Here is a 22,873-nt window from a genome sequence, read left to right as displayed (position 1 = left end):
ATGCCAAGCCTGAGGCCACACGCCCTGTGCTGTGCCAGATCCTGGCCCCAGGGCTGTCCCACGCCAGGCCTCGGCATGGCCACACTGGCCCCGGCCCAAGCCCAGTGCCTTCTCGCCAGCTGGACAGTGGTGCTGAGGGATGTCACAGTGCAGGGCAGGAGCCAGGACGCTGCTGAGGTTTCTCCTGTGGAGCAGAGGCTGTTGGCAGTGCCCAGCACCGCACGTGGCTGGGGTGCCACCATCCCTGCCAGCACTCACTGTCAGAGCCAGGCCCGGCCCCCTGTCAGGCCATGGGCAGAGCCCCGAGTCCTCCTGAGCTGCTCCGAGCAGTGCTGAGGTTGCTCAGCCCCGGTGGGGTGTGTTGGGGGGCTTCAGAGCACCCCAGGTCCAGGGTGAGGAAGCCAACGGTGCTTTGCTGGATCTTTTGCTTTCACCAGCAGTGCTGAGCCTCAGAGGAGCTGGGTTTGGGCTCACAGCCTGTTGCATCTCCCACCTGGCATTTGCTGAGGGCTCTTGCCAATGCCTTTGGGGGAATGGGGATGTGTGGGCAACACCTCTGTGTGTGCTGGAGGCTGCGTTTGCCTGGGAAGGACTGTTAGAAGGAGATTTTCACATTTTTAGTTATTGCCATTCAGTCCGCCGGCAGCAGACACATTATTAAAGCATTTAATTCCTTCCATTTACTCTCCCAAGCTGCTGGGACTGAGCAGCAGCATCCTGGGCTGGGTGTGATGACCTGGCGGTGGCAGGAGAAGGAAGAGGAAGAAGAGGAGGAGGAAGAGAAGGAGGCGCGGCAGCGCTTGGACCTGGGGCCGGGCCCTGCAGCCGCGCAGCCGCTCCCCAAAGGCTCCGTCAGCTTTTCCTTCGGAGGAGGAACTGCCCAGGCAAAAAAAAAAAAAAAAAAAAAAAAAAAAAAAAGAAAAAAAGAGGGGAAAAAAAGATGGGGAGGAGGGAGAATGGGTAAAAATACGGGGGAGGGGGGACAAAAGAAAAAAAAATGAAAAAAAAGAGGAAAAACAAAAGAGCTCATAAAAACAACCCCTCCCGCCGTGGATCTTTCTCTCCCGCGGTGTCTGTTCCCGGCACTGAGGGGGGAGCGCGGGGGGAGCGCGACGGGGCCCGGACACGTCTACAGAAATTCCAAGAGGGCCGGGCTGGGCGGGCGCAGGGGAAGGGAAGGGAGGGAAAGCGAAGGGAAGGGGCGTCCCGGGCGGGAAGGGGCGTCCCGGACCCCCCTTCTCCGCCTTCCCCCCGCCGGGCCCTTCCGCCGCCGCAGCCCCAGCGCCATGGCCATGGCCCCGGGCAGCCGCTGCCTCTTCCTCCTCCTCCTGGGCATCCTGGGGGCCCCGGCGCTGGGCAACCCCGGCCCCCTGGAAGACGTGGTGATAGACAGATACTATATCCCCAAAATCTGCTTGCGGGAGGCGCAGATGGGGGATTTCATTCGCTACCACTACAATGGGACCTTTAAAGATGGCAAAAAGTTTGACTCCAGGTATCGCCCGCGGCTCTGTGCCGGCTGCATGCGGGGGGCAGCTGCGGCGGGACCCTGCATGTCTCCCCCAGCCCCCAGCCCGCATCCCGGGGCGGGCAGGCAGCTGCGGGGACCCCGCATGCGTCCCCCAGCCCCGGGACAGGGGCAGCCAGGCCAGGGCAGGCAGCTGCCCGCTCCGTACAGTGCCCAGATCCCCCAGCTTTGACCCCAAGAAGGGCTTTTTTTGGGTGCTGGGGTGAGCACATGGACCCGGGGAGCCCTGTACACGTGTCAGCCTAGGGGGCCCGGCCTGGCCTCAAGCAAAGCCTCAACCCAGGCTGCAGCCCCTTCCCCCAGCCCCTGCCCGGGCTGCCCTGCTGGCTCCCCCAGCTCCCCCCAGCCCCTTGGGGAGCCTTGCATGCCCTCAGCTCCACAGTGCCGTTTGGGAGCGTGTCCCGGGCACAGGCAGGATTTGGCCCCAAGTGGGACGTTCTGCACTCAGGAACATGTATCTGCTTGTGCTGCACAGGCAGGAAAACACTTAAAGCACTTTGAGACGTGGCAGTGGTGAAACCCTTCATTACCCCAGAGGCTTTGCTCCACTCGGTGTCCCTTGGCCCTGGATTGCTCCTGCTCTGCCCACACTGGCTGGGACCTGAGCCTGGGGCAGCCCCTGGTTTGCAGCACCGTGAGCAGGGGGAGAACTGGGGACACAGAAACAAGGGGATTAAGGATTTCGATTTACCTGAGATGTCTCCACTTACTTCTTGGAGTTTTTCGATATAAAATAAAAACAAATCTGCAGTTTAAAAATGAGGCCGGGACGTTGTCTTTCCTCCTTGCTGCACAAAGCTCCAATGTGCCATATGCAAAGTGAATTGGAAGCAGCAGGAAGCCTGGGAGCTGCTGGCCTCCAGCCCAGCTCTGTGGGTGAGACCTGAAGAGGCAGCTGATGGGTCCTGGGGGTGCAGGGTCAGGCTGGAGCCCTGACCAGTGCTGCAGGGGGCAGCTGCCTCCCAACAGTGCAGGATCGAGCCCATCAGGATCTGTGGTTTTGAGCTGTGGGTTCTGCCTGCAGCACAGGGACTCACGGGCTGTGGTGGGCTACCTGCACCTCGGGGAGGGGGCAGCCCTCTCCCCCAACTCTGCCCCCCCACCAGCAGCTTTGGGAGCTTCATCCTTTTTTGCACCTCTGACGGGCCTGTCCCTTCGCCCCAGCTATGACCGAGGGGCCACAGTGGCTGGCGTGGTGGGCGTTGGGCGGCTGATCACCGGCATGGACCGGGGGCTGCAGGGCATGTGCGTGAACGAGCGGCGTCACCTCATCGTGCCGCCCCACCTGGGCTACGGCAGCATCGGCGTGGGTAAGGGGCCACGGGGATGGAGGGGGCAACTCCCCTGGGGCTGGTGTCGGCAGGGACAGGGCTCCAGAGCCCACCTGGCAGCTCCACGGCCAGGGCAAGCGGTGCTGAAGCAGGGCTTCCCTGGGAATGAGGGGTCCTGCCCCCAGCCTGGGCTCTGCTGCTTTCCCAGGGGCTGGCACGGGTCTCCAGCAGCCCTGAGCCGTGGTGGGCTCAGGAGGGCTTCAGGGGACAGAGCCTGGGCTTGGTGCTGGTCTTACCTAAGGTGCTCTGTCCTCACTGCCATCTCTTTAGCGGGGCTGATCCCCCCAGATGCCACCCTGTACTTCGACGTGGTCATGCTGGACATCTGGAACAAGAACGACAAGCTGCAGGTCACCACCGTGTCCAAACCCGAGCACTGCAACCGCACGGTGGAGAACTCAGACTTCGTGCGGTACCACTACAACGGCACCCTGCTGGACGGGACCCCCTTCGACTCCAGGTATGGGGCGCTGCGATGCCCCTGGCCTTGGGGCACGGGGCACTCCCTGCTCTGCTGGTGCAGCTCCACGGCCCCCAAACCAGCCTGTGGCATGGCACAGCTCTGGCTGGGGGTGCTGGTGTGGCCCTGGAGCCATCCCCACCCTCATTTTCCCCCATCAGCTATAGCAAGGGCAGCACCTACGACACCTATGTGGGTACTGGGTGGCTGATCAAGGGCATGGACCAGGGGCTGCTGGGCATGTGCGCCGGGGAGAAGAGGAGCATCATCATCCCCCCGTTCCTGGCCTATGGGGAGAAGGGCTATGGTGAGCTAGATCCCACCCCTTCATACCGGCCCCTTCCCTCCCAGCTCTGCCCAGAGGCCCTGTGGTGCAGCAGGATCCTCATCTAGGCTGAGCCATGTCCGCTCCCCAGGGACTGTGATCCCACCACAGGCATCACTGGTGTTCAGCGTGCTGCTGGTGGACTTCCACAACCCCAAGGACGGTGTCTTCCTGGAGCACCTGGAGGTGCCACAGCCCTGCAAGCGCCGGGCTGTGACCGGGGACTTTGTGCGGTACCACTACAACGGGACACTCATGGATGGGACACTCTTCGACTCCAGGTGTGGGGAGAGCCCCTGATGTCCCCTCCTGCCCCACGGCTGCAGGGAAAGCCTGGAGAACTGCTGGGGAGGAGAGGGTGGTAACGGGCATGAAATAGGCTAAGAAGGATAACACCTGTTTGCTGCATCCCTAGGTTTGCTCCTGCAGGAGCAGGAGAGGCTGGGGGAAGGGGTGCGGGTTGGGGTGCAGGGGTTGGGAGGGGATTGATGGCACCGGAGGCTTCTCTTGCTGCAGCTACTCCCGCAATCAAACCTACAACACCTACATCGGGAAGGGCTACATCATCCCCGGCATGGATCAGGGCCTGCAGGGGGTCTGCGTGGGAGAGCAGCGGCGGGTGGTCGTCCCCCCACACCTGGCCTACGGGGAGAACGGTGCAGGTAAATGTGCAGAGCCCGGGCTCCGAGGGACAGGCACATCACAGGTCATGGGAAGAAGCAGGGAAAGGTTTTACCAGCCTTACAGCACTCCAGCAGCTCTCTCAGCAGCTCTCCTCATCCTCCTCTTCCAGGGGACAAAATTCCCGGCTCAGCCGTGCTCATCTTTGATGTCCACGTCATCGACTTCCACAACCCCGCAGACCCCGTGGAGATCGAGACCGTGTTCCGGCCCGAGGGCTGCAACGTCACCACCCGCGACCGGGACTTCGTGCGCTACCACTACAACTGCTCCCTGCTGGACGGCACCCGGCTCTTCTCCTCGTGCGTGCCCCGAGCTCACCTGTCCTTCCCGGGGCTCAATCCTGGCCGGTGCTGAGCTGGGGCGGGCGGCACCGGGAGCATCCGCTCTGCAAGGGGCAGCACTGGGGCATCAGCCACGGGGCAACAGGGAGGAGGGTGCAAGGTTTGGGGGCACAGTGGGGTGGACGTGGGGGTGACATGGAGAGTGGGGAACTTTATGGCATGGATGTGGGATTTTAGGGCACGGTGGGATGGAGGGGTTGGGATTTCAGGGTTCCCTACTGGATCCAAGGGGCTTTCTCACCTGCACTGTCTTCTCTGTGCCTCCTGCAGCCACGACTATGAGAAGCCCCAGGAGGTAACCCTGGGGGCCAACAAGGTGATCGAGGGGCTGAACAGTGGCCTGCTGGACATGTGTGTAGGGGAGAGGCGGGTGCTCATCATCCCCCCCCACCTGGGCCACGGGGAGAGCGGAGGTAGGGGAGTGGTGACTGATGTGGGTGACACAAACTGAGGGGTTCAGCCTTGTTGAGCCCCCTCAGGGCCCCCGGCTGGGGCTGGAGGGGTCAGGGCTGGGGCTTTGCCGTGCTCCCTGTGGTGCTGGAGCCTTCGCTGTGTTTCCAGCCCGGGGGGTGCCCGGCAGTGCCGTGCTGCGCTTCGAGGTGGAGCTGATCTCCATGGAGGAGGGGGTTCCCGAGGGTTACCTCTTCATCTGGCACGGGGAGCCGCCGGCCAACCTCTACGAGCAGATGGACCTCAACAAGGACGGGGAGATCCCTGCTGACGAGGTGAGTGGGCCCAGGGCACCGAGGGACCCCAGGCTGGTGCTCTGGTCCCTGCTGTCCTTGGCACGGGCTGTGGTCTCCCTGCCCTGCCCGGTGCTGGCTATGCAGAGCCAAGCAGCATCTCTCCCCTCTCCAGTTCTCCACCTTCATCAAGACCCAGGTGGCAGAGGGGAAAGGCCGCCTCATGCCCAGCTCTGACCCAGAAAAAGTCATCGCCGACATGTTCCAGAACCAGGACCGCAACCAGGACGGGAAGATCACGCCTGAGGAGCTGAAGCTGAAGTCAGACGAGGACCAGGAGAAGATTCACGAGGAGCTCTGAGGAGCAGACCCTGCTGTTCCTGGAGACAGGACTCGTCCTGGCCATGCCATGGCCGGTCTCCCATCCCAGCTGCCCAGGGAATCTGCCCCTGCCCCTCCCCAGCCCTGCAGGGGAGCAGATTTTGATTTTCCCCCCTTTCTATTTAACTGAGGGTATTTTGTTGTGTTCCTCCTGGGCAGGAAAACTCAACCCCCAGCTAATAAATCCAGGCAAGAAGGTGTCCCCTCCCCAAACCCCTTTGTCCTCCACCAGTGACTGCAGGTCCTGCTCAAGCCCCCTTGCCCACAAGTGCTGCCTTGGGGGGCAGGAGGGATGTGGGGGGGGGCTTCCCCTCACCTCCACCCCAGCATTTTGTGGTTTAGGGTTGGGGGTGGGGTTTTTTTATACACACGCTTAAAATTCTGTAGAGAGAATTAGAGAAGACTTTTGTCCCAGTCCCTGCTCTGTCCTCACTGCCTCCTCCTGGGACAAGAAGCTGCAAGGGGCTCAGGTTCCCAGGGTGAAACCCCAATATTCCACAGGCATCTGCCAATCCAAAAGTCTGGGCCCCCCAAAACTGCAGGGATGAGACCTGGCAAACCCCTCACAAGCTGGAAGAAGGGGAACAGATCCCCTCTTCCTCCAGGCCCTCAGGGAGCATCATCATCCCTCTCCACATCCTCCCCACCCCCTAGCTCTCAGCGACTGAGACAAATCAGCCCAATTTTGTTTCAATGCCTAAATGCAGGTCATGACCTCGGGGTGCTCAGGTTCTCCAGCTGGGACCAGCAGGGCTCCCAAAACCTCTGCACGTTCCATCCTGCAGACAGGGATAGAGGAAATGCAGGAACCCACCAGTGCAGAGGGCAGAGTGACCCCCTCAAATGGTGAATCTACCTTGCACCAAATAAATAATTCCTCCTGGTTCCCAAGGAGTTTGCCTGTGTCAGGTTATTTTGCCACGAAACATTCCTGCATGTTGGGGCAGCGGTGCAGGGACCAGCCTTGGCAGTGCCCAGGGGGATTCCAGGCTCCAGCATCTGCTGGGTCCAGTAGGAGAAACCAAAATCCTTTCCTGGGATCCTCCAGCGAAGCTGCTGGAGCTTCAGCTCCAGTGGCCAGTGAGGGCTGGGGGGCTCTGAGGGAGGATGGAGGGACCCGGAGCTGGGGAGCAGAGGCAGCTGCCAGCACCAGCCCTGGGAGCAGAGCAGCTCCAGCCCCTCGGCACCAGGTACAAACCACCTGTGGCCCAGCTTTAGCCAATAACGTCTTTATTCCAACACGGAGAACAGAGTCAGCACTTCCTGAAGTCCCACATAACCATAGGGGAGACAGAAACAACAAGGGTTTTTCCTATTGCTGCTCCAAGACCCTGGGATCAGCCTAGGATCAGCCTAGAAGTTTAGGACAGAAACACAGACAGCTAAAACGTTCCTTAAAACCCAAAATGCTGCCAGTGGCCTCTCCTCTCCCACCCCACCCAAACCCCAGCCCCAACCCTGGCAGACAAACTTACTTCTGGGTTTGGGCAGCAGCAGGAGCTGAGTTCTGAGGCCTTCAGGGACAGCTGGAAAAGCTTTTTGTTCACAGTAAGAATTGTATTGGTGCAAGAGGGACGAGGTGGGACCCAAGGCCAGGGACCTGCAGGTTTTCTTGGGGGATGTGGGGCTGGGCAATGCGATGCCTGGCAGGGCCACACCAGCCCAGTGGTGGCACCAGGGCTCAGAAACAGGAAAACAGGACGAGAGAGATTTGTTTTCTTAGTGAGGAACACAGTGACTCTAAAACTTCATCTAAACCGGGTCTGTCCCACAGCAAACCATCTCCATTCCACACTCAGCTGCTGAAGCAGGTGCAGGACGTCTCTTTCTGAAACATGGAACGGTTTGTTGTGGCCTTGGGAGGTAGAGGGCATGAATTCCAAGTGGGATGAAGTCCAAGTTGGATGAAGCCAGTCCAAGAGGGAAGCAGCAGAGCCAGGCAGTTGGGGTAAAGGGAATGGAGAAGATTCCTCCACCTCTTCTCTCCCGCTCCAGGGCCGAGGGCATTAGTGAGGTCAGGACGGAGCCCAGCCAGTACCAGCAGATCCCCTCCAGCTCTGTCCCGGGGAGGACGTTCCCTGCCCAGTTCCTGCTGCGGGGCCGGAGCTGGGATGCCTCTTCCCAGCTCATGTCTCAGTAAGGATGTACCGGAGAATCCCATTGACCACGTCCAGCGTCTCGTCGCTCTCCAGCACGATGTCATAGGCTTCCAGGTACTTCCCCCTCCGCTCTTCCACCTACAGCATGGCCGTCAGGACAGGGTGGGGAGGGGGGGAAGACTGTGAACACCAAGAGCTGAGGGTGGAGATACTGCACCCACAGCCCTCGCTACTGGAAAGGGGATCAATAACCACCCTGACAATGCCCCAGACACAGCAGGAGCTCAGTACACCCCTCCACATCACTGCCCCTCCCTGCTGCCCCGAAGCTTGGCACCTGGGGAAGGCTGGCAGGGAAACACAACACTGCTCCTCACACCCACCTTGTCATTGAGAAAGCCAATCTTGAGGATATTCTCCACACTGGGAATGCCATCTGCCATCGTCAGGTCACCCATGGAGTCCCCGAGCAGGATGATGTTCGTCCTCGTGCTCAGCTGCTGGAAGTAATCTGTGCCCTGCAGCACGGTGTTGTTCTTGTTGTAGGTGTGGATGAGGGGGGCCTTGAAGTGCGTGAGGACTCCCTGAGCACACAGGACAGACAGACAGACAGCTCTTAACCCGGTGGTGGCGCTGTTAATTGTGTCCCGGCCCTTGGTCCCAGCCCACACCTTTCCCCTCACCACACCAGTGTGGTGCAGAAACTCACGTCATCATCAAAGTCCATGTAGTTGGACACCACGTTGACGTTGGAGTAGAAGACCCTGGCCTGGCGGATAATCTCCTCGAGGACGTCACCGACACCAGCAGAGAAGATGAACAGGGGGACATTGTTCTTGTGCAGCTGATCAAAGAATTCCTTGAAGCCATCCCTAGAGCAGGAGTGTCCATTGCATGGGGTTGTGTTACCAGCTCCCAGCACGGTGCCCGGTTTCTGGGCTGGCAGCATGCCCAGCCCAGCTCCTGTTTCTGTCCAGCACTTCCCAAACAGAAACACACAGGTGAGCTCTGCAAACAGCACGAGCTCTCTGTGGCACCAGCATTCCTGTGGCCTTCCCTGTGCAGAACCCCGGAGAGCTCTGGGCATAGTGGTTGGGCGGGTGCTCACGGGAACATGGAGCACTCCAGCTCTTTGCCTGGCACCTGCTGATCACACCCCCTCCTCAGCGGGGGCACAGGGCACTGCCAGGAAATGTGCAACAGGTCAGACTGGTTGGGAGGACGATCAGGCCAACCTGTGACAGCCTCAGTCTGCCAGGACACAATTCCATGCAGAAGGGGAACTTGGGCTCAAGAAAACCCAGACATATGGTGCCATCTCCTCCCTGAGCCTGGGAGCTCAGTCAAAGCCCAGCTCCCTGAGCCAGCCTTAGGGCCATCGCTGCCAGGGCAGCTGTAGCAGCAAGTTTTAGAGCAAAGTTTTTGTGCTGTGGGTGAAATCTGCTGCTGAGCCAAGGGCCTGGATAAGGCCCAGCAGCTCCAGTGCAGAGAACAAATCTCTGCTGGAAGCAAGGAGCCCCTGCATCCCACCCTGCACATGGAGAGCCGTGCCCAGTGCCGGCCCCTCAGGTGCTCCTCGCCAAGGCCCAAGGGAGGGGGAAGCAGTTTCTGTGCAGGAAGGGAGCAGCCTGCAGCCAGGAGTGAGCTCAGCAGCACAGAGCATGGTGACAGCAGAGAAATCTGGCTGCACAGGCAGGAGAGAAGGGCCGAGGGCAGCCAAGCCCTGTGCCTGTACCTCAGCACCACAGCCCCATGTCCATACCTCAGCACCACAGCCCCATGTCCATAACTCAGCACGACAGCCCCATGTCCATACCTCAGCATCACTTCCGACTCTCCAACAATCTGGGCTATGTCATCTTTGCGGATCTTCTGCTGCACCAGCAGCTCGTGGGCCCTGGTCCACCTGGGGAAAGGCAGCAGTGAGCTCTGGGGCAGAGGCCCTCAGTAGTCCGAATAACAACTAAATCCCCCAGGATCACAACTAAATCCCCCAGGATCACCACAAAGCCCAGGGACAGCTCAAGCCTTGCGTCCTGCAGTCCTCAGGGACAAGAGGTTGTCAGGGTAAGGTCAAGATCATCATGCACAGCACTCACCACTCCACCATGAGGGGACATTTCTCTTCCAGGGTCCGGTTGGGATCAATTTCAATGGGATAGTAATAGTGCAGCAGGTCCTTCAGCTGGAGCGTGGTACAGAGGGAAAAAGAACAGACTGAACATCAGGTCTAAACAGACTATAAACAACAAAACCAGCATTTCTGAAGTCTTCCAAAGCATCACACTTCCTAAACACAACCCAACTGTGTCACTGAGCAGCTTCCCTCTGAGCACACCTGGAGCTCTTGGCAGCCTGGCTGACCCGCACCTTGCTCCAGACACTGCAGGTACAAACACCCCTCCCCTTCCTCCTCTTATCGAGCTGAAACACCCACAGCTGTGCATGCAAATTCAATTTCCCTTTTTCACTTCTCTGTCACTGCTGGCTGAAATGCAGCCTGGACACTTCCCCCTCCAGCCTGGCAGCCAGCACAGCCAGGAGAGTTGCCATGCCAGCCAGTGTGACCTTATGGTGACGAGTGACAGAGTGTCCTACACACAGCACCCACCTTCTTCCTGCCGTCCTCACTGACAACACGGCTGGTATCGAGGATATCTGCAAGGACAATAAAATGACAATGGCACAGAGACATTAAAAGCCTTTCTAACAGCAGCTCTCCTGCATCTCAGTGCCAGCTCCTCCCAAAAGAAGCTGTGGTGGCACAGCTGTGGAGTCCCAACAGGCGCCGAGCACAGGGCCTGGCTCTGCTGGGAGAGTGGGATGGAGACGGTGGGTGGTGGGTGGCCAGGACCAGGCAGTGAGGCCCAGAGCTGGATGAGGAGCAGTCAGGTTTGGCAGAGAAGGGGACAGAGGATGACAGGAACCACAGTGATGAAAAACACAAACGCAGAAACCAAACAGAATTAGCAACAGTAAAAACAGCAGCTTCCACTCACTGTGAGATGTGGGGCAGCGCCTGCCGTTGCACCCAAACCTGCTCAGCGTCATGTCAAAATCAGAAATGACCTGCAAGAGGGGAGAAAACAACATCTATGTGTGCCCCAGCGCACTCTGCCCCAGCGAGAGCGAGCCAAGGTGCTGCCAGGGTGCACACTGGCAGCGACAGGGGCAGACGGTGTCCTCACCCTCCCACCCCGGAGCTATTATCAGCACCGAATGGCTCCATCCTGTTTGGGCGGAGGAGGGGTTTGGGGACTGGGGCACGGTTAGGGCTTCATAACGGGGAGCCAAAAGGACCGTCCGGGGAGAGCCACCAGCCCCGTCCTCCGTCTCCTCTGGGGCTTCTCCCCCTCCGCCTGCACACCGCGCCGCAGCCGGGGGGGGGTGAGGAAGGGCCAGCTGAGACAAGGACCGAGCGTGAGCGATGCACCTCCCGCCCCGCCGGGGCCGGTACCTGCAGCTTGGCCACCCCCTGCTCCCGGAGGGTCCGGATGATCCCCCGCACGCGCTCGGGCTGCCGGATCCGGACCGTGGCTTTCTCCAGCTCGGGCACCTGCGGGCAGAGCAGAGACCCCGCTCGGTGCCGCCCTGGTGGGACCGAGGACCCTCCAGCGCCCTCCTGGCCGCGCTCCCCCGCCCAGCCCCGGGGCCGCCGCTGCCGCAGTCCGGGCTCCCGGCCCGCGGTCCCCGCTCACCATCGCTCCCGCTCCGCTCCCGCTCCGCTCCCGCCGGGCCGCGCAGCCGCGGGGCGGGGCCGGGGGGCGGGACCGGAACGCGGCCGCGGGGCCGGAGGGGACTCGGGGCGTGCTCGGGGTAGGGGGATGCGGGGGGACCCCCCACGCCCCGGCTGCGCCTCCGCCCGGCGCCCGCAGCAGCGCGGGGCGGGACCGGCGGTTTCGTTTCTGCCGCAACGAGCGGGGAGGGCGAAACAGAAAGGAAAGATTCCAATAAAGAAGCCGCCGGCAGGGCCGTTCGTGCCCGCAAGGGCTCCTGGCACTGAACCGCCCCGCAGCGCCGGGGACGCGGAGTCGCGGAACTGTGTGCGGGAAATGCCCGCAGAGAACCGTCCCCCAGCGAACCGTCCCCCAGCACTGCCAAGGCCACCACGAACCCATGTCCCCAAGAGCCACACGGCTTTTAAACCTGTACAGGGATGAGGACGCCACCACTGCTGCCCTGGGCAGCTGTGCCAGGGCTGGACAGCCCTTTGGGGGAAAAAAGTTTCCCAATATCCAACCTAAGACTCCCCTGGCACACCTTGAATGACAAATCAGGGGCAGTGTGTGTGACTTCAGCACTGACAGGAGCTGCGCTGTGCCTCAGCTTCCTCCTGGGTGAGGTGGCACAAGGCACTTCAGCAGCAGTCAGTGCCCACCTTTGGGGACTTTCACACTCTGGCAAAATAATATTGAGGATTATTTATTATTATTTATTAATTATTATTATGCTGGGGGATCACACAGACGATTTTGCTCCAAGCAACCATCAACATGGTGCAGGCCCAGGGTTCAGCATAACCTGGGCTGAGGGGAACTGAAGGCTGCAGGCAACCAGGGAATGTTGGGCCTGGGTCACCCCTGTGGTTGTGATGTCATAACGAGGCACAATCCAGAGCCAGCGAGTGGGTTCAACGCTGGATGTTTGCAGGCAACACCAGAGTGCTCCACGTGCGTCAGCGAGGTCCACTCTGCCTCTGACTACAACGCGGGGGATAGCTCAGCACCCACCAGACAGTCATCCTCCAACAGGGAGAGGAAGATGAGCGAAAGCAGCATCTCCAACGAGCTCCGCCTGGAAGGGAGATTCTGTGATGTGATCATAAGCGTGGATGGGGTGGAATTCAAGGCTCACAAGCTCATCCTCTCTTGTTGCAGTACCTACTTCAGGTCAGTACTGGAAACACAAGGATTTATTTACAAGGGCCTGGAGTGACAGGACAAGGGGGAATGGCGTCACACTGACAGAGGTTTATATTAGATATTTGGAAAAAATTCCTCCCTGTGAGCCAGGTGAGGCCCTGGCACAGGTTGCCCAGAGAAGCTGTGGCTGCCCCATCCCTGGAAGTGTCCAAGGCCAGGTTGGACGGGGCTTGGAGCAACCTGGTCTAGTGGAAGGTGTCCCTGCCCATGGCAGGAGTTGGAATGGGATAATCCTTAAGGTCCCCTCCAACCCAGGCCATTTTGTGATTTTATGATTCCTGTGGAGAATTCCATGGGGGCTGTTCGCCCTGGTGCTCCCCGTCCCCAGCCAGAGGCTGTATCTCCTTTTTCAAACAATCAGCAAGTAAAACATTAATTAATAAACTACGGGGCCTCTCAGCAGGGCTCCTGCCAGTGCCTAAACTGTTGCCCTGGGAGTTCGGGAAACACAGGGGACCCAAGGACAGGATTTAATGCAGCAATGCCATGTTTTCAGGACTCTGTTTACCAACTGGGGCAGCGAAGACAAGATGGTCTATCGAATCCCCGGTGTTTCAGCTGAAATGATGGGTCTTATCATCAATTACGCCTACACTCGTACAGTACCAATCACAGAGGACAACGTTGAGAGTTTGCTGGCTGCAGCAGACCAGTTCAATGTCATGGGCATTGTCAACCTGTGCTGCGAGTTCCTCAGATCCAGGCTGTGCTTTGAGAACTGCATTGGCATCTGCAGACTCACTGACTATTACCACTGCCCCGACCTGCGCGCAGCCGCCTGCGTGTACATCCTGCATCACTTCGAGGAGGTGTCCCAGGTGTCCGAGGAGTTCTTAGACCTCTCTGCTGAGGAGCTGGCACACATCATCGAGAAGGACGAGCTCAACGTGAAGCGAGAAGAAGCCGTGTTCGAGGCTGTGCTGAGGTGGATCGCTCACGACCCGCAGAACAGGAGGCAGTACATCGCCTCCTTGCTGGGCAAGGTGGGTGCAGCAGAGCTTTGAAGCTGTCCCCAAAGGCTGCCGAGGGGGAAACCATCAGCATTAGTATTCTAACCTCCTCCTTGCATGTTCCAGGTTCGACTGGCACTCCTGCAGTCAGACTACTTCATGAACAACGTCAAGGCTCATGAGTACGTGAAGGACAATGCGGAGTGCAAGGATATCATCATCAGTGCCTTGTCGGAGATCTATGACCTGAACTCGTACGGCCAGAGCTCCTCAGCCAACGCCAACCCACTCACCCGGCCACGCCTGCCCTACGCCATCCTTTTCGCCATCGGGGGCTGGAGTGGGGGCGGTGCCACCAGTGCCATTGAAACTTATGACGGCCGCACTGACAAGTGGCTTAATATCCCATGGGAGCAAGAAAGCCCCGTCGCCTACCACGGCTCAGCATATCTGAAAGGCTATGTATATGTCATCGGAGGATTTGACGGCACGGATTATTTCAATATCGTGAAAAGGTTCGACCCGCTCCAGAAGACGTGGCAGCAGGTGGCACCAATGCACTCGCGCCGCTGCTACGTCAGCGTGACCGTCGTGGACAACTTCATCTATGCCATGGGAGGGTTTGATGGCTACATACGGCTCAACACAGCAGAGCGCTATGACCCAGACACCAACCAGTGGACCCTGATCACCCCCATGCACGAGCAGAGGAGTGATGCCAATGCAACCACCCTGAACGGAATGGTAAATGGATGGGGAGAGGATGGAGAGCTGCAACATGAAGAAAGTTCATATATAAATCTTCACTGAATTTGTAACAATTCATTAAATCCTGGACATACAGATATAAAACAGCACCTACCTGGTGTGGCAGAGATGTGACCAGGAGCGTGAAAACTCTTCTGGAGCTGCTGCCCCCCAACAGCCCACCTGGTGCCCGCCAGCCCTTTTCCTGGCCAAAGGTGCAATACCAGGCCTGTCTGCTTCATGCAGCTTGGGAAATTAAGGGTCTAAATCCTGCTGGCTTCAACTCCCTGTAGTGCTGCTACTTCAAACCCAGGATGACATTCTCATTCCCCTCCTAAAACAAAACAAGACAGCCCAAAAATCCAGCCACACCAATCATTTTCTCTCCAACAGACTGTCTCACCAATGGTCTAACTGCTCCCCTTGCGCTTTCCTCTCTCTCCTGTCCCCAGGTGTACATCTGTGGAGGGTTTGACGGCGATCAATGCCTCAGCTCAGCTGAAGTATTCGACCCTGCCACAAACCAGTGGTCCCTGATTGCCCCAATGAGCAGCAGGAGGAGCGGGGTTGGAGTGATGGCATACGGGAACCAGGTGTACGCGGTAAGGGCCACCACCACCCCGCACTGCAGGCTTTTGCATGGCTGCAGTTCCCACAACACTAGGCTGGCCATGTGTTTATGTGAGGTTTAGGGAAGTAAGAACAGTTGATGGACTTACCAAGAATGTTATCACCCATCACATGCTTTTTGGTAAGAAAAAGATGTGGGCAATGGTTAAGCAGCTGCAGCAAACAACTTATCTTCTGCCACTACCAACAGCATCAGCAGCACACAGCAGGGCTTGGGCCTGTTCATTCATTGTTTATCTTCTCCATGGACTGCATCCAACCCCTGGAGAACTGTCAAATCTGACAGCTGCACACAGTGCCTTGGGAAGCTCCCGAGGGAGCAGACTGTGATAAGCAAGCACCGTGTTCTGAAATCCTGTGCTCTCCACCATGCTCAGACCACCGCCAGGGAGGCAGGAGCAGCTCCCATCTCACTGGTGAGATGGGATCTGGCTGAGGGAAGGCCCCTTTCAGCTCTGCCCCTTTGGCATTCGCAGGTCGGAGGGTTCGATGGAAACAGCCGGCTCCAGACCGTGGAAGCGTATAACCCCGTCACCAACGCCTGGCACGCCGTGCCCTCCATGCTAAACCCACGCAGCAACTTTGGCATCGAGGTGATGGACGGCCTGTTGTTCGTGGTCGGGGGCTTTAATGGGTTCAGCACCACCGTGGCTGCCGAGTGCTACGAGGAGGACACCAACGAGTGGTACGACGCCCACAGCATGGGCATCACCCGCAGCGCCGTCAGCTGCTGCGTGGTGCCAGGGCTCTCCAACGTCATGGAGTACATCGCCAGGCAACACTACTACCGGCACAACACCTCCATGGACATCTTGTTCAGCACTTCAACTCGGAGCTCACCGTTGTAAATAGTTCCCCCTTAGCTACGCCTTATGATCAGTCATCACTGGATGCTCCTGTAAATAGTCCTGCTGAGCTAATAAAATCTTCTGAGCATCCCACCATTGGATGCCTGTGAAAATAGTTCTCTTTAGCTAATAAAGTCTCTAGAGCAGGAAAGGGAGCGTGTTCTCTTGTTCTAAAATAGAAACAATTGCTACAGGCCAAAAGGATCATTAGGATTTAAAGCTTTCACTCCGTGGCACCACAGAACATGTGTTATCAGCCACAGCCTGTACAGCAATTTAAAAAATCAAAAGTACAATGGGATGCTAGAGAAATAAAAGGTTTATTTTCATTAATTCACCTCTTACAATAAACTTTAGTACAGTGTATTTAAGGTCAAGAACATGACAGCAGGATTTGTTTCAAAGGGCCTATCACACACACTACTTTACCTCACAGGTAAGGACAGGAGTGCTGCTCCTCAGAAATCTCTTGCCCCTCCGTTCATGTCCCAGGAGAGCAGAGCTGCCGTGACCAACAGTGACATGGACCCAGGAGGAAGATCTGACTATCAATGGTCTTCAAAGAGCTTGTTAGTTCCACAGTATACATTCATATTAGTAACAGAGTTAGATCCTCAGGAGCACCTGTTTTATTAGACTACACCCAGGACTGTCAAACAGGAGAGATGGTTTGTACCCCAACCTAGGTGGACAGAGCTGAAAATGAATCCAAGCCACAAACCACCTACTTTACAATTGCTTTTCAAAACCCATTGGATGTTACAACATCCTCTTACAAGGCTGTGTTAAGAACAACCTAAACAGTTGTAATTCCTGAGGACTTGGTTTGTCAGCAGCCACCAGGCTATTCCACAACACATAAGCTGAGCCAAGAGTTTGGATTTTGACATTTACTGTAATGGGGAAAAACACCATTGCAATATTGGAGTGGAATGCTCGGCCCAGCCATTCACAGCACGTGCAACACTGGGCTGTTTGCTTCAGCTCTGCAGTGGTCTCTACTATGTGCAAGAGAGGCACTCAAAACACAGACACCCCCAGGCTACCAATGGAGTAACCAGGTAGTTATAAAACATTCTGTACACATATGGCCCCTGGGAGTCACTGCAGTGACCACCAGTACAGAGAGGCCAGTAGTCAGCCTCCTCATTCACACACACTGGGACCCTGCTGACAGCTGACCAGCTACTACAAACACACAGAAACAACCCCCAGGCTTTTGTTTATGGGATCATCTGATAAACACTCAGCAAGCTATGGCACTCAAGGGCCGCAAGGAACTGTTATGGATTCACAGGTTCATGGGCTAAATTACAGCCCGAGCTGTGAATGCAATTCTCCCAACACCTCGTGTGATGCAGTGGATTGTTCAACCCGTCAGTCACAAACCACATCAATGCCATTAATCCACTGAAAGTCAAGGCCAAAAAGCACCAATGCTTAAAACTACCCCAGAATTGGCAGAGCAAAGGTTAGAGCAGCCCATGCTGCTGCCAGGGACCCCCAGTGCCATGCACATGGAGCACACACGGCATGCGGCTGGGACACACAGGTTACCTGTCCAGGGATGGGCTGGGCTGACACTGGCTCTGAGGGGAGTGCTTTTAGTAAATAACACAGCTTGTCTGTCAGCCCAAAGTCCTCCTGGGAAAGTGCAATATCAATTTTGCTTAGAAAAAGCAAGACTGCAAGGTCTGTTCTTGCCTCTTTGTTGCACGCTGCCATGCATTAAATATTTAGTTGCTATTCCAACTGAAACATCATCTCCGTGTTTCTCCCTACAAATTGTCTGTATTCCATGACAGACTACAAGAGGGCTTGGATAGAGCTGTGGTGATGTGACCTACTACTACCCTCCAACTGCTTGTTAAATCCCTCCAGCCAGGGTGGCGGGGTGAAGGATATGAACTCCTCTCAGTTGCTTTGGTGCAAAGTCTGGGAAAGTATCTTAAAACCAGCTCCAAGGAATTGCTGTTACATTGATGGATTGAGCACTAGAGCTGAGAGGCATTTGCACACTGTATCACAGACCTCCTGCAGGGGCAGCAATTCTGAACCTACTCCAGCCAGACCTGAAGGAATCTGTGGGCCAAACTCCATGGATCAACTCCTGGCTTACAGGCCTACAGGAGCTGTTTGGGAACAGTCACTTGCAAACATCACCTTAAACTCACCTATTTCCACTTGCATGAGGCCAGCAGCATAAACTTCACCTGCCCCAACAACCCAACAGGCAAAGAAAATACAACACTGTTACCACAGAGGGGTCAACTGGGACAAACCGTTCAGAGTTTTTCAAGTTTGGTGGGTTTTTCAAACCAAGGCTGGAGACTCTCTCATGAACAGGCAAGTTATTGATACCAAAGTGGCCCGTGAACTGCAAAGTAGTGCGTTAAGGAACATACACATCAGAGAAACCTTTACACACAGTGGTGCAAGGACTTACCCCAAGTTTCAGATACGATCTGGGCTGCCGGATGAACTGGAAAAGGAGGAGGAGCAGCTCAGAAAGCAAACCAACTAAAAACAAAACAAACCCCAAACTGGTTACAGGTTCTTTGCAGTGAAGATGCCCACATCAAAACCACCAGCAAATATCAAGGAACCAAGAACAGTAACACATTCTCCAACGAAGTTTGTCTACACAGATTTCAGAACACCGAGATTACTCCTCCCATTCCCTTCCCTAAGATCCTGAGTTACACTGCTGGGAAAACCTGGAACATTCAAAAGAAGGGAAGGATGGAGAGAAAAGGAGGTAGGAAGGATGCACTGAAACCGCTGGTAAACCATAGGGTCCTGGAGCAACTCAGATTGGGCAGAAGGAGTGCTCAGTGGGACAGCTCTAAGGGAATACTCCACATTCTATTCCCTGGGAGTACAGTGGGAAGAAACCCACAGTCAACCAGGGCAGATGGATGTAAAATCACCTCAGAATGCCAAAAGGTGTTTAAATGAGCTTACATCTCACCCCCACAGCAAGTGGTGAAATTCAGATATCTGAAGACTTTGAAAACTCATCTCTCCCTGCCAGAGGAGCACGTGTGGGCTCATTATGGAGCTGCAGTATGGCTGCTGGGAATTCCTCAGGACAGCACATGGAAGGCAAAGGGTTCTGATTGTCAGAGACACGCTGGGAACAGCAGGGGCTCTTCCATCACTTTTCACTAGAATTAAAACATGTGCAACATTTGAGAAAGGATCTACACGTAGCTCAGGTTTCACCCTATTCCCATGGAATAATCCCATTCTCACTGCTCCACTCTGACAGAAATGAACAGCCAGTGTGGGTGGGTGGTTCAACACTGGCTGTCACTCCTTGTCTCAGGCTGCTGTTAGACTCGAGTTTCTAACAAAGCTGTCAAACACAGACTCAAACCTGCAGATACACCTGAAATAAAATCCACTGCCTCTAGTTCTCTCTTCCAGCATCTTCTGTCCTACCAATCATCCATTTATAAACAAACTCTGCAGCCTCTCTACAACTCACAGATACAAAATATTTAATACACATAGAAACATCCTGAAGCAATCTCGTAAGGGAAGATTGTGCTTTTGTTTCATACAGAACTATTGCACTTGCCTCCAGCTTGGGAAAGCCAAGTACACCAACACCAATCCTGTGAAGTTTAGTCACTGAGGAGAGAATCAAAGGAATGTCAAGAGATAAGTGCAAATAAAAAGGTGCTTTCAAGCACACACAAATGTAACCACTAAATTATTAAGAGACAGATCTTTGATTTTCAAAGGAGAACTGTTAGAGACTAACTCTACAGAAACCCTTGGAACCAAAGATCCGAGGAGAGAAGTAACAGGCTTAATGCACCCAGAGACATTTCACAGCCCGATACAGGCTACAGCTTCTCCCTAGGCACCATTAAGGAATACTGCTGGATTCACAGAGCATCTCAATTCCCACCCATCCTCAACTTCTGAGCTTCTGACTTTTCAGTACACAAAAGATGCTGGTTTTATGCATCAAATCCAATCCGCACACTCATGTCTTATAAAGACATATCAAGCCTAACAAAAGGGTTTATTTCCTAGGCCCATCAGGAGTGGTATTCCAGACACTAGCACTCAATCTGGGAGCGTGGCATTCTCCGTAAGGTTAAGGAGTGTCGGTGGATCTCCTGCATCTGCCTTTCCTGCATTTGCCTTATTCTATCCTTTTGCCACATCAGGTTTTGTGGCATGGGGTACCTCTGTGTTCCTTGCAGGCACCTGAAGGGGATCCTCACGTGGCAGGCGGTGGCTCTGCAGCGGGGCTGTGGCATCGGGGGCAGGAGCATCCAGCGCTTGCGCTCGGCGCAGTAGCGATAGGCCTCCTTCCTGTACTGCTTGTCAATGTCATCACTGTTCTTCCACCCCCCGATGATAAACACGTCATCCTTGTAGTAACAAATGGCTGCTCCCTCAATGCTCAGGACCTCGGGGGGCAAGGATTCCAGGATTTCATCCGAGGCCCTGCCAGAGATCTTTCCCTTGGCCTCCTCGTTGTCGATGGGGTAACTCTTAGGGCAGCACGAGGCCGTGTGGTAGAAGTTGGTGTTGGCAACGGACATCTGGAAGGAGCAGTAGTTGTCGATGAGGGGCAGGGACTCCACATCCTGCCACTGCCTGGTTTCAGTGTCATATCTGGTAATAACGGCCCTCAGCCCGTCCTCGCTGTCACTGTCGACCGGGGTGCGGGCGGCCACGTACACAAACCGGTCCTCCACGGAGACAGCTTTGACATCCCGCAGGATCTTGGGTGCCGACTCCAGGTTCTGCCACTTGTCCTGCTCGGGATTATAAATGGCCACATCTTTAAAGCCTGGACTGAAGTTGCCGTGTCCACCAATACTGTACAAGTTGCCCTTCACTTCAGTCAGGCCAAAGGAATGCTTTCTGGTGATTAGATTCGAGACCTGCTCCCAAATGTTTCTGTTTGGATTGTACCTTTCCACAGTCTTGGCAAACCCCGGCTCCATGGAGCCAGCCACATACACGTAGGACTCAGTCACGGCCACGGCGTGCCCGTCCAGGTGGTTGTGGATGTGTGGCAGGTTGACCCACCTGTCCTCATCGATGAAGTAGCCCACGCACTCGCTCAGGTAGTCGCCGCCCTCGGACACGCCGCCGATGACGATGATGACGTCCATGTTCTGCCCGAAGCGTGGCAGCAGCGCGGCGGGACAGGCAGAGTGCTGCAGGTTCCCAGACTGCAGGTTCTCAGAGCGCAGGGCATGGCTCTCCACGGCCTCGGACACCAACTTCACACAGGCCTCGTTGCTCGACACCAGCCGCTCGGATTTGACGTGGCGAGTCAGGTACGTGGGTTTCATCTGAGACAACCTCAGCAGCTTAAAGAGATCTTCAAAGTACCTCTCTCTTTCCTCAGGATTTTTCTGAACCCACTTTAAAACAGTCTCAAAGAGGATCTCTTCAGAGTCCACTGTGATCTCTGAGTCCGAGAACCAGTCTCGGACGAGGTGAAACGGCAAAGTGTAGAACTCCTCATCTTGGATGACTTTGTGGAAGTTTCTCCTGATCATATCCTGTGCTTTGAGGGCCAGCTGGTTCAGGGAATACATGTGGGCCAAGCTGTGAACTGCCACGCAATTGGAGAGGTTCAGTTTCTTCTTCAGAAACTCTCCACAGAAGTCCTTTAAGCGCGTCAGCAGAAACCTGCAGGACAAACGAACAGGAACACCCCTGTGTGTTAAGTGTTCAAGGCCAGGCTGGACGGGGCTTGGAGCAACCTGGTCTAGTGGAAGGTGGCCCCGGGAGTGGGACTGGATAGGCTTTAAGGTCCTTTCCAACCCAAACCAGTCTGTGACCCACTGATGCTGTGACTCGGCACCCCCAGCCCCCTCCACCTGTCAATCCTCCGCCCCAGCCCCCGGCCCCCTCACCTGTCTGCCATCTCCAGCACCTCGTGGACGTTGCCGGGGCTCACGCGGATGGTGCCCGTGTACATGAAACCGACAACGGCCTCCACCGTCTCGGGGTCGGGGCCGCCCTCCGAGCTCCATTTCTGCAGCTCCACGCGGCCCGAGCGCGACTCCGCGAAGCCCCCCGAGAGCAGCGGCGTGAAGTACTCGGTGGCGGCGGCCAGGACGGACCGGTGTGCCCGGTACTCGCGGGCCGTGCCCGCGCCGCCGAACGCCAGCGTGATGTCGCAGTACAGGCCCTGGCGGCGCTGCTCGTTCTGCCGCCAGGCCAGGTCAGAGCAGTGCGCCGGGCACCCGAACTCCTCCGCCTCGGCCTCCCCGTCCGCCCCGCCGCCGCGCGGGCCCCCGCGCTCCGCCTCGGCCGCCGGCGGGCCCGGGCCGGGGCCGGGATGCGGCTGTGGGGCTGCGGCGGCCGCCGCCATCTTGTCAGAGCCGGCGGGCGGGGCGCGGCACTGCCCCCTGGCGGGGAGGGGGCGCCGCTGCAGGGAGATGGCGGCGGCGCCGTGAGGGGGGCGGGAGTAGCGCAGCCCCCGGGACCGCCCGGGGCCGCCCGGGACCCCAGTCCCTCCGCCCCGAACCCTCAGTCCCTTCAGTCCAACCTGCCCCCAATGCTTCTCCGCCATGGGAGCACCCCCGTGCTGCCGGAGCCTCGGCCCGCGGGCACCGCCCTCCCTCTGGGCACTCAGGTACCCAGACCAGACACACACCTGGTTCCACTCAAGTACAACAGATCAGACACACACCTGGTTCCAATCAGGTACAACAGATCAGACACACACCTGGTGTTGCTCAGGTACCCAAGCCAGACACACACCTGGTTCCACTCAGGTACCACAGATCAGACACACACCTGGTTCCACGCAGAGCCTCAGGCATCTTTCTGATCATTTTTTCCTCCTTACTCTTGCTCTCCCCAGCAGGCTGCGGGGAAGAGACTTCACCTGAGGAATAAGGATTTCACCTTCCAACTAAGGTACACAGGGTTTTTTGTTAATAAGAATGAAGTGA

At 56.8% G+C, this 22,873-nt stretch overlaps 4 protein-coding genes across 4 annotated transcripts; 2 read left to right on the top strand and 2 right to left on the bottom strand.

The window, feature by feature from the left end:
- Positions 1-1,286: 1,286 nt before the first annotated feature.
- On the top strand, positions 1,287-6,750 carry FKBP10 (FKBP prolyl isomerase 10). Its single transcript, XM_027666332.1, has 10 exons — positions 1,287-1,495; positions 2,693-2,838; positions 3,130-3,319; positions 3,481-3,626; positions 3,736-3,925; positions 4,161-4,306; positions 4,438-4,627; positions 4,940-5,082; positions 5,231-5,394; positions 5,528-6,750. The coding sequence occupies exons 1-10, from the start codon at positions 1,287-1,289 to the stop codon at positions 5,711-5,713; spliced, it is 1,710 nt and encodes a 569-aa protein (XP_027522133.1). The 3' UTR covers positions 5,714-6,750.
- A 693-nt stretch (positions 6,751-7,443) lies between these two features.
- NT5C3B (5'-nucleotidase, cytosolic IIIB) lies at positions 7,444-11,643 on the bottom strand. Its single transcript, XM_027666333.1, has 9 exons — positions 11,531-11,643; positions 11,290-11,388; positions 10,832-10,901; positions 10,444-10,490; positions 9,932-10,017; positions 9,649-9,738; positions 8,542-8,704; positions 8,216-8,416; positions 7,444-7,970 (listed from the first exon to the last, which is right to left on the bottom strand). The coding sequence occupies exons 1-9, from the start codon at positions 11,531-11,533 to the stop codon at positions 7,860-7,862; spliced, it is 870 nt and encodes a 289-aa protein (XP_027522134.1). The 5' UTR covers positions 11,534-11,643; the 3' UTR covers positions 7,444-7,859.
- Positions 11,644-12,479: 836 nt separating this feature from the next.
- Positions 12,480-16,015, top strand: KLHL10 (kelch like family member 10). The gene is made up of 5 exons (XM_027666331.1): positions 12,480-12,721; positions 13,251-13,737; positions 13,831-14,448; positions 14,904-15,053; positions 15,558-16,015. Exons 1-5 carry the CDS (start codon positions 12,594-12,596, stop codon positions 15,927-15,929), a joined length of 1,755 nt encoding a protein of 584 aa, XP_027522132.1. The 5' UTR covers positions 12,480-12,593; the 3' UTR covers positions 15,930-16,015.
- A 1,029-nt stretch (positions 16,016-17,044) lies between these two features.
- KLHL11 (kelch like family member 11) lies at positions 17,045-22,608 on the bottom strand. Its single transcript, XM_027666417.1, has 2 exons — positions 21,827-22,608; positions 17,045-21,599 (listed from the first exon to the last, which is right to left on the bottom strand). The coding sequence occupies exons 1-2, from the start codon at positions 22,486-22,488 to the stop codon at positions 20,003-20,005; spliced, it is 2,259 nt and encodes a 752-aa protein (XP_027522218.1). The 5' UTR covers positions 22,489-22,608; the 3' UTR covers positions 17,045-20,002.
- Between the last annotated feature and the right edge of the window lie 265 nt (positions 22,609-22,873).

The sequence above is a fragment of the Corapipo altera genome, unplaced genomic scaffold (genome assembly GCF_003945725.1).
Source record: "Corapipo altera isolate COAL_440 unplaced genomic scaffold, ASM394572v1 200, whole genome shotgun sequence".
Classification (NCBI taxonomy): domain Eukaryota; kingdom Metazoa; phylum Chordata; class Aves; order Passeriformes; family Pipridae; genus Corapipo; species Corapipo altera.
This window is presented reverse-complemented; position numbering and strand designations above follow the sequence as displayed.

What these genes read in the sequence shown, in the direction of transcription:
- FKBP10 (XM_027666332.1), top strand. Translation starts at nt 1,287, where the DNA reads ATGGCCATGGCCCCGGGCAGCCGCTGCCTCTTCCTCCTCCTCCTGGGC. An exon ending in GGCAAAAAGTTTGACTCCAG is followed by an intron (nt 1,496 to 2,692) that starts GTATCGCCCGCG and finishes CCTTCGCCCCAG; the next exon opens with CTATGACCGAGGGGCCACAG. An exon ending in GGGCCACGGGGAGAGCGGAG is followed by an intron (nt 5,083 to 5,230) that starts GTAGGGGAGTGG and finishes CTGTGTTTCCAG; the next exon opens with CCCGGGGGGTGCCCGGCAGT.
- NT5C3B (XM_027666333.1), bottom strand. An exon ending in GCGCTGCCCCACATCTCACA is followed by an intron (nt 10,491 to 10,831) that starts GTGAGTGGAAGC and finishes TTGTCCTTGCAG; the next exon opens with ATATCCTCGATACCAGCCGT. An exon ending in GAGTCGGAAGTGATGCTGAG is followed by an intron (nt 8,705 to 9,648) that starts GTATGGACATGG and finishes CTCCTGCTCTAG; the next exon opens with GGATGGCTTCAAGGAATTCT.
- KLHL10 (XM_027666331.1), top strand. Translation starts at nt 12,594, where the DNA reads ATGAGCGAAAGCAGCATCTCCAACGAGCTCCGCCTGGAAGGGAGATTC. An exon ending in TGTTGCAGTACCTACTTCAG is followed by an intron (nt 12,722 to 13,250) that starts GTCAGTACTGGA and finishes CCATGTTTTCAG; the next exon opens with GACTCTGTTTACCAACTGGG. An exon ending in ACGGGAACCAGGTGTACGCG is followed by an intron (nt 15,054 to 15,557) that starts GTAAGGGCCACC and finishes TGGCATTCGCAG; the next exon opens with GTCGGAGGGTTCGATGGAAA.
- KLHL11 (XM_027666417.1), bottom strand. Translation starts at nt 22,488, where the DNA reads ATGGCGGAGAAGCATTGGGGGCAGGTTGGACTGAAGGGACTGAGGGTT. An exon ending in GTGCTGGAGATGGCAGACAG is followed by an intron (nt 21,600 to 21,826) that starts GTGAGGGGGCCG and finishes TTTGTCCTGCAG; the next exon opens with GTTTCTGCTGACGCGCTTAA.